Here is a 9,784-nt window from a genome sequence, read left to right as displayed (position 1 = left end):
CATACTGCCATCTTGATCTTTACCTCTGCCAAGTTAACCATTTAAACCAAAACCCTATACACTTAGTTGACTGGGGTACCCCAGGGGTCTATGGTCTACACTTTAACTTTACGTCAAATCCCTTCACCGAAAATAGCTGATCTACAAGCTCACAACGTGCTGTTTTTGTTTTGTTTTATGTTCGCATTATATGAAATGCCCATAAATGGGACATTGGGGTACCAGTTAACTGTCAAGCTTGGGTTGTTTGGACATGTGTACATATCATGATGGTGTATTGTCTATGTCAGGGGTCTTCAACAGGGGGTCCGGGACCCCTAGGGGGTCCTCAGAGTTACTACAGGGGGGCTGCCAAATCTTTGTGTGATAGGATCATGTTTTTTACATTAACCACTTGAAGCCTATAGCAAAAGCATCCCTATTCTGAGTGGAACATTAGCCAAAAATAGCAGATCTACAAGCTTGTAAGCTCGTAGATCGGCTATTTATGGCAAAGAGGTTTGTAGAGGGAAAAGAAGAGCAGACTAAGTATTTGACATTCAAGTGGTTAAATGTCTGAAAACACACATTACTCCAACATGTCTAAGCAAGTCTAAGCAGTCTAAGAAATCTATGAACATTTTTAATCTGCAACACAATTCTATACGATATGTAGTGGGGTTCCCTGCTTCATCTCTCTCTCAGCTAAGGGGTCCCTGGCCTGAAAACGTTGAAGCCCCCTGGTCTATGTTGTTGCAAGTGTGTGCATTGTGTATAAGGAGGTTAGAGGGTCTGGTTGTGATTTCGAGGATGTTGCTGGTGGTGATGTGGGCTGTTGAAGTGATAAGGCTCATGGTGGTAGTGGCTATGGCAGATGACCGGGTGCTCGATGGTCTCACTCTGTAGTTCATCCTGTTTATGAAGCCCCTCCAGCTTTCCCAACAGCTCTTTGACGAAAGCCTGAAAGACGGAACAACACACACAGACGCTCAATAGATAGCATGCACATTGCCCAGGCTACCACGTGAAAGAAGCCGCTTAAATGGGCAGACACCTTCAAAAGCCTGTGGCCGGGCATAAATAGCTGTGCCTTATTTATTAATGAGCTCCGTGAATAGCATGACAGATAATAGCTTTTGCGTTGGCAGTGTAAACGCATGTCATGCCAATAGAGCCATTTGAATGGAATTGAATGGCAGATTTGCTGATAAAAAATACAAAACATGATTACAAGCGATGAAGTTGTTTGACATTTAACATTCTAATTTGTTGTTGATTTTAAAGCCCTGTGGAATTATCTTTGGAATTTTTTTCCAAATAATTTAGTTTTGCTTCAAGCTACACGTCATAATCCCAGTTTAAAACACACCATGAGGTCAAAATCAAAGTTATTACAATACAGATAAGTAATAGCTTCCTCCAGTGCAATACATCAAATACAAAATTGGTATCCTGCCATCTTTAGATTGATGTTGGGACCTTAAAAACATTTTGGTGTCAATCATAGGATAATATTAACCATTTTTGGTTGTGTATTTTATATGTAGATGTCCCAAAAATGTAAAGGAGGCCTTTGAGAGTTGCAGAGAACCTTGGAGAATAGTGGGAGCAAACCGGAGCATGACCTGACATGCCATGCCAGAGGAAGTTCTGCACTTTGGTGAATGTCGTGTTCGAGTTGTTGTGTTGTCACGTTATTTTTCTCAGTGTTGAGTGGATTACATGTTAGGTATAAATGTTTTGAGGTTTTTCTTTTCCCGATGAGACAAAAAGCAAACCAGCCTTCACAATTGATTAGCCTGCTCTTGTCCCTGTCTGTGTTAGTCTGAACTGGACTCTCTGAGGCCCTACACTTTCACCAAAAGAGACTCATTGTGCTGGGGGAAAGTAATGGAAGGAGAAAAAGAGGGGTACACAGATCACCATTGTTTACACGAATGGAGCGTCTGCGGTAGGTCGTGTCAGACACTGCTAAAACCACTGTGTACAGGAGGGCAGGGAAGCCTGGGTAGAGTGGGTGGTCAAAGTCATGTGCATAACATGTGCATCACAGTGACTAATGAACACATCGCTGTTGTCGGGTGGAAACCTTGTATGTACAAAACCATTCATTTTTTTAAAGTATTATTTAAAACAAAAATGTTGCTGATCTACACACTCACAACGTGTCACATTACGTTGTGAGCTTATAGATCGGCTATTTCACCACTTTGTGCGACACTCTTGTATGATGAATTAGAGTAAATTATTTCTTTAATAAAGAGACACAGAGAAATATGGAGACACAAGGTTATTGCCTGACAGCAACGATATCATCAACATAATATTGCCTTATTTCTCAACTAAAACATACCTCTGTGTTGCTGCTGCACTTGTGAAGAAGCTCCTGCTCAGAAGGGGAAAAAAGAACATTGTAACCAAGTAGCCACATGTACAGTACATTTACATGAAGGAGAATTCTTCTTGAATCCTATTAGAAATTATGATCTTGTAAGACTGGCTTCTCTTTATTTAATATCACTTAATGATAGGCTTTCATTTGCAGTTCATGACCCTTTATGATTTTGACTCTTTATGATTTTCTTAAATGTGGTAACTTTTAGTAACAAGTTCACGAGTAATTAAAGGTAGCCTTTTACCTTTAACTTCACGACCCGCTCCTCATCATTTGGAAGGTCAAGCAGGTCATCAATGCTCACCTCATCTGGCATGTCGTCCTCCTGAGGTGTGTACACACAAACACACACATACAGTTGGAGTGCAAAGCTTTCCCATGACAAAGAGAAAACTGATCTACTAACACGGCACGTTGTGAGCTTGTAGATCTAGTTTTGTAAAAATGGTTAAGTGTGTCAGTGTTTTTTTTTATAAATATTGAACGAATGAAAGTATTAACAAGAGCTTGTGACTAAACAACTACAGTGGAGTGGATCCATGGAATTTATTTGAAAATGTTGGGATTAGGACATACAAGGTTTCCACTCGAAAGCGACGCAAAACAAATCTAAACCTACTGTATATCGACAACAAATATTAGGATTCAGCCCACGCACACACATGCATCTCAATCCTGGGTCTGAGGGTTGAAGTTGCACGCTCACATTGAACAAAAGGCCATTGTACAAGCTCAGTGGAAGGAGAGGCAAGTCCCACTCGTCCATCCACAACACCATCTGCATATCATTTGGATGGTGCTTTGGTGCATACACAATTCAACTCACAACAGCCTAGCTGATTCATTTCTCTAAAGAAATAAAATGGGACCCATGTCTTGCTTGAAAACTGCAACACACAAAAATATGCACTACAGTCTCTCTATAAAAAATAAAGCAGTGGCTGTAAAATAAGAACTTTACGTTCAGTTCATGAAAAGTGCACCTTTTGGACCCTACAATCTTTAGTCGCTGACCGTGCAAATGAGCTTGCAAAAGCTTGCAGAGGTCTGTGAATGCTGGACCCTGAATGTCCCCTTAAGCATTTGAGAACTGTTAAATCAACAGATTATCATCCTCTGAATTCTGCTGCTGCTGTTTCTCGCATTTTTTCAACGCAACCATGGGTAACCAGGGAGCAATGATTAGATCTATATCTACTAATTGCTCCCCGGTTCCCCATGAGAGATCATAGCCTACAGTAGGATCCTTTAGTTACATTACACACCAGATTTGTGTGAAGGTCCTGTCAATTATGTCACTGGAGCCTGCTGGACACAGTTTACCTCCTGGTTGTGGACCTGCCCTTTTCCTGTTTACCATCCATCATTCCTCTCAGGCCCCAAAGACTGCCCATGTAAGGCAAGCAAAGCATCTGCAGCCACATGTCATTAGGCCTATAGTAAACCACCACATCACTGAGAATAGGATAGCAGTGGATTTAATTTCTCTGGGGTGCTTGGCCTTTTAAGGAGAACTGAAAACTGCTGTTTTCATATACATTTCATTGCTTGTGAATCACAATAGCCTTAATAGGCACTCCACAACTCCAATACTAAACTGGACTGATGCCAATGATCTCAGTTTATTTGTCTGAGTGACAATAATCCAATTGCTATTGCCCTAACTTTCATATTTTATGCAAAAGATACTTTTTGACTTCAGCCACTAAGTCACAATCAGTGTTTTGACAGCCTATGCCTATAGCCAATAACTTTAAAATTGCTTTAAATTCATTCAACTAGTAGTGGGCTATTTAGGTAGGTTATGCTTTCTATTGTAAAAAAAGAAGAAGAAAAAAAACAAAAACAAAAAACATTTCAGTCTGCACCCTGCAAGACAGCTCTCGGCACAGTAGCCTAATTCTTGATTCGACCCCGTGGTCATACTTTAGAACCACACGCACCTTCCCCGAGTAGAGCTGGTCCAGGCATTCGTCGATCCACTTCTCCACGTCAAGTCGCTTCTGGAGTTCCTTTCTGTTGTATTTCACTGTGACACGGGCTCTTCTCTGGATACTGGCGCTGCAACCTTGATCATCTTCCAAAGATTCAAAATCGGACGATGAGACTTCATCTTCAGGCGTCGTCATGCTCCCGTCGGCTGCCATGCCTCGTCCAACTGGTTCTCAAAGTGAAGTGCAGTGCAGGGGTGTGTGAGGCTCTGAGGATGGCGATGACAAAAGGAGTCTTGACAGCTCAACAGCTGAGAGTGGATCTGGATGGGCTCGTTCCTCTGGGGCTGCTATCTACAGCAGACTAAACTATTATCACTGGTCACACCGGAGAGACAAAATTCCACTGCGACAGAGGCCACATGGAAAATGCAGCACAGAGGGAAAAGGAAAAAGAGGAGAAAAAATAAAAACAGTCAAACTTTCTTGTAGCCTTGGCCAGCGTTTCTCAAATGGGGGTACGTGTACCCCTAGGGGTACGCAGGGGTACTGCTGTGGCTACAGGAGAAATGGGAATTATGTATTTTACTGTTATGGGTAATGACAAAACATTGACAGTCTTTGTGTGAACCTTCTCATCTGTAAATTGTTAAACCAAATTACATCAGTGCCTTGCAGGCCTAGAATTTCGTCTTTTTAGGGGCAAGGACACTTGGCCTTTGGTGTTGTACATTTTTTGAGGGCGCAAAGGCCAAATGCTAGGGCAGGAAGGCCATCAAATAAAACAAAGTTTAGTCCACTGAAATAATGAATTGAATTTAATCGAATTTAAGGGTTAAACTTACTGCATTGGTTTAAAGATGATGTCTTAAAAATGTATATATCAGTTAGTTTAGTTCAATATCATTAAACCTTTCTTTCCTTTTTTTACTATATTGAAAAACATGAATATTTGAATATTGAATATTTCAAATAGCTGATCTCACAACATGCCGATGTACAGGGGTCATCACCATGTCAGCTTGTGATGGACATATTGATTGATACATATTTTATTTTTGTCACAGACATACAAAATAACTGTCCAATAATTTTACAAAAGAACATATATACAGTATCATATTTGGCAAAATGGTTGAAATTTCAGTTCCTTAGTTTATTTCTTTTTCTCAGTTCTCTGTCTGCTGGAAATGTCTCGTCAAATGATGTGTGGTTTGTCCTTTCTTTCTTCACCATCTTGCTGATGAGACAAATACTTGACAGAGCTCTGATGGGATTTTGGTTTAATTCTCATATTTGTATATTCCTTTTCCAGAAGACGTTTCCACCCACAGAGTAAAACCACAGTTTGTCAGAGTCAATGAATATCCCATATTGATTTGAAGACACAATAAAGGGAGACCACACCGGGGAATATGCGTTTTTTGATAAGTTATATTGAAAATATAGTCAGAGTTCAAAGTACTGTACAGCAAGTACAGTAGAGCATTTTTCACCCATAGCAGCTCTCTGAGTCCAAAGCATAATGATTTTACATATATAAGTGAGTGTACAGCATAAAATACATTAGTCACATTATGATTTGACAATTAAGCATAACAGTGGGCATCAGATGTTTTCGTGTTGTTGGTCCCAGTAGCAAGGCCAGATATCATGGCTTGGTAATATCATTTTGTTATCCAGTGTCCTGACCATTATGACCTGATTGGCATCTCTCAGCGTCATTCTCCTGCAGTAACAACAACTCGTCACGGCCGTTAGATATTTGTTCAAAACATCATGGCATTGACTTTTAACACTGAAAATGATATCTATACCATATTAAACATTTTAATCTTATCAAGCTCCATCCAGTTCCATGTATGGTACACAAATACATAAGGCTTCACTTCCTTCTAGTAGTCAAATGATTTGTGGTTTGTCAGAAAGAGTCTTTCCAAGTTCCCTTTCTTCACTATCACGGCATAGTTTTTGCAATTCATTGACCCATCAACAAATATTGTTTTATTCTTTTGTCTTTTGCCAAACTCATTCTACTGATCTCTTGTCTCATAAGTTGTGGTTGAAAGATAGTAGTAGCTTAACAAACAGGTAACAGTCCACTAAAATTGATATGCTGCCAGGGTCAATCCTGTGTTAATTTACACGGTGAACAAGTATTATATGATGATGAGAAAGACAGTGCATAAGTGGTGTGATGTAAGTTATACCAGTGGAACCAGTATTAGAAAACATTACTTCTCTCCCTGTCTTGTCATTGCATCCTCACTTGATGCAATCATGTAGCCAACACAACATATTAATCATCCTGACACTTATCATCATCCAAAATAATTAAAACAAATGCTTTATTATTATTATTGAATATTTAGGATAGATTATGTACACATGATAACCAAAATACTAAATGTGCCACGGACATGGACAAGTCTTGCCACAGACCCATTTGTCCGTGTACAGACATGTTGATGACCCCTGCCGATGTGGATCGGCTATTTGAAGTATTTTAAAATGTTTTAAAAATATATATAAAAAAAGGCAAAGAAGTTTATAGGGATAGGGGTACAGGTAGCTGCAGTAAGGCCACAGTGCCTCAGGCCATGCCATTGGTTTGAGGGGCACAAGGCCAAACTGAGGGGTAACGACGGCCATGGCCTTCATGGCCTCCCTGAAATTCCTGCCCTGGTGCCTTGACTGTTATTGAATAGAAAGCAATGTTTATTTGCCATTATGCTGTTTTATTTTGAACATATTGGCATGGGAACTGGACTTACTTTAAAAAAAGAAAATCGAAAAAATTACATAAATTAGAAAACAAATGTTTAAGAAGTAGTGAAAATAACCGATCTACAAGCTCAGCTCAAAGAAAGGTTGAGGTTGTAGATCTGCTGTTTTCACTAGTTTGGGTCCTGGGCAAACGTCTAATTTCTCTTTTGGGTCTTGAGCTAAAATGTTTGGGAACCACCACCATTCATACATTTATAGGCTAGCCTACCTATTTTCCTTCTCGTATAGGCCTAAGCCCAGACTGTTTTTTAAAAATGTAATGGATATAGCCTATTCTACATTAGGCTTGTTTGGTGTGTGCAAGAGGATGTTACAGATGTTCTACCAGTCTGTCATGGCAAGTGTCCTCTTTTTTGCTATAACATGCTGGGGTGGCAACAACAGAGCAGGTGACACGTTTAACCTGAACTGACTGGTGAGGAAAGCAGGCTCTGTTGTTGGGTCCTCTCTACAGGGGGTGGAGGAAGCAACCAGGGTGCGTACAGCGAGGAAGCTAGATTCCATTTTGGAGAACTCCTCTCACCCCCTCCATCTGGAGATCACCAGTTACTGGAGTAAGAGAGGAAACGACCGCTTTGCTTTCCCAGGACGGAGATGTGAGAGACTTGGAAAATCTTTTGTACCGGCCGCCCTTAAGCTGTACAACGAGACACATAACGGACGATTGAAAAGGACTTCCTTCCTAACCTAGACTGACGGAACTATTGCTGTATTGACTTTGACCCCTAAGGACCTTCCAGGGAGAGTGCTCATGTGCGTCTTGCGGTGACACGCTCCCTAGTTTTTCTTCTTCTCTGAGCTGCTTTTTTTGTTTGTTTTTTCGCACTGATTCTTGACTTTGCACTATTAGGTTGTGTTGGTAGTTTCTGAGTATTCTGCTTTGTTTAACAATGTCAGTGAGATACTTGTTGCACTAACTAGCATTGACTGTTACGGTCTCTTTTTGTAAGACACTTTATGTATATATACTTATATATTATTCGCCCCCTCTATTGATGCACCTTCTCTTTATTGGTACTGTACTGCTCTTTTTTGTCCTCTTATCTATCTTTTTTTCTTACTTCTCTGTAACTTTGTAAATACTGTATACTGCTATGCTACAACTGGACAACTTAATTTCCCCCTTGGGATAATAAAGGTATCTATCTATCTATATGACTGCAACTGCTTTTAAACTTGTCCATCCATCCATCCAGCATCTTCAACCGCTTATCCGGAGTCGGGTTGCGGGGGCAGCAGCTCCAGCTGAGTGCTCCAAACTTCCCTCTCCAGAGCAACATTAACAACTTCCTCCTGGGATCCGAGGTGCCAGTTTTGTGTAACTTGTGTCCACAAGATAGGGGAAAGTGTATCAAGGACGATGATACACGAAAGAAGATGTGAAATTGTAGGCTACGGTGATGTAGGCCTATCACTGCAGATGAGTGCAACCTCATATATTTCGAGAATAAAATAAGGTTTGAATTAATTCAACAAATATGCTATAGCCTAATAATGGATCAAATCAAAAGTCAATCGTCTCTAGGTGTTTCTAGGTAGCCTGTAGACCTGTCACACCAAGCTGGATAAGGATCTCAATGACTTTACTGTGATGGTGATCTAGGCTATATATCTTTGCTGTGAATTTGTGATGATTAAGTAGCCTGCTTAAAGTCTATATCTGTGGTATTTTAATTCATCAAATAAAATCATTCAGTCAATGAATCAATCTACCATGTACCAAGTTGGGCAAGGTCTAAGATGATATTTTTTTCTTTTTAAGGAAGGCCCCTTTGAAATGAAATCTGGCACTTGATTTTGGTATCAGCTTAAAACTTGTTTTACAGAAAATCTGATCAAATTAGAGATATTTTATTCCACATCACAAACACTTACACAATGATGAAATTAAATAATGAAAATGTATAACATAACAAAACTTTGGCATGAACATAAAATGGCACAAGACAATTAATAGCAGTGTGATCTTTAAGACTCTGCAGGACAAACTCAATATTCTTATATCCCCTGCCTGCCCTGAATATCTTTGGGGTATTTCATACAGCCTACAAAGTATCCATAACAGCAAACACAGTTCTTTAGCACCATATAAATATAAATATATATCAATTTATGACAATCAGAGTGAAGACATATAAACTTAACATTTAAAATAAATAAATAAGGTAAACAATAAAAATGATGGTACGTACAAATAAGGAAATAATGGCTAAAGGAAGATTGAAATGCATAAAAAACAAAACAAAAACTTTTTTTTGTGATTTCTGTGTAAAAATCAAATAAAGTAAAGCAAACATATTACGGTTGGTGATCATAGAAAAACAAAATAGCTGGTGGTTTTATCAAAGGTCATCTGTTTTTGGTATGTGTTGTAGGTCCGGTGAAAATGTTTATTGGTAGTGGTACGGTTGCATCTTTGGGTCATTTAACTTGGAAGAGCAGTTCCCCATATAGATTTTCAACAGTCTTTGTAAATAATGTTCATTTGAAAAAAAGTTCATTTGTCCCCCAACACCGTCTCTTTTGTTTACATGTTTAACATACAATTAGTGGAGAGTGGCACCAAGCCACTCATACAACATCCCCCACACACACCCCTTCACTATTCCTGAAGAGAGACAAACCGAAGTGCTAGTATTCCCACCCTCGTTCCCCACCCTATGACCGTCCACAGTCAGTATTCACACCTGTC

General features: G+C 39.7%; 1 protein-coding gene across 1 annotated transcript; it reads right to left on the bottom strand.

Moving 5' to 3' along the window:
- Positions 1–762: 762 nt before the first annotated feature.
- Positions 763–4,521, bottom strand: ppp1r14aa (protein phosphatase 1, regulatory (inhibitor) subunit 14Aa; the record flags this gene model as incomplete). The annotated part of the gene is made up of 4 exons (XM_080749349.1): positions 763–939; positions 2,333–2,365; positions 2,619–2,699; positions 4,318–4,521. 4 exons carry the CDS (start codon positions 4,519–4,521, stop codon positions 763–765), a joined length of 495 nt encoding a protein of 164 aa, XP_080605475.1.
- Between the last annotated feature and the right edge of the window lie 5,263 nt (positions 4,522–9,784).

The sequence above is a fragment of the Nannobrachium achirus genome (assembly GCF_963921795.1).
Source record: "Nannobrachium achirus genome assembly, chromosome: 19".
In the NCBI taxonomy this organism is placed as follows: domain Eukaryota; kingdom Metazoa; phylum Chordata; class Actinopteri; order Myctophiformes; family Myctophidae; genus Nannobrachium; species Nannobrachium achirus.
Note: the sequence above shows the minus strand (reverse complement) of the source record. Positions and strands in the feature narration are given on the sequence as shown.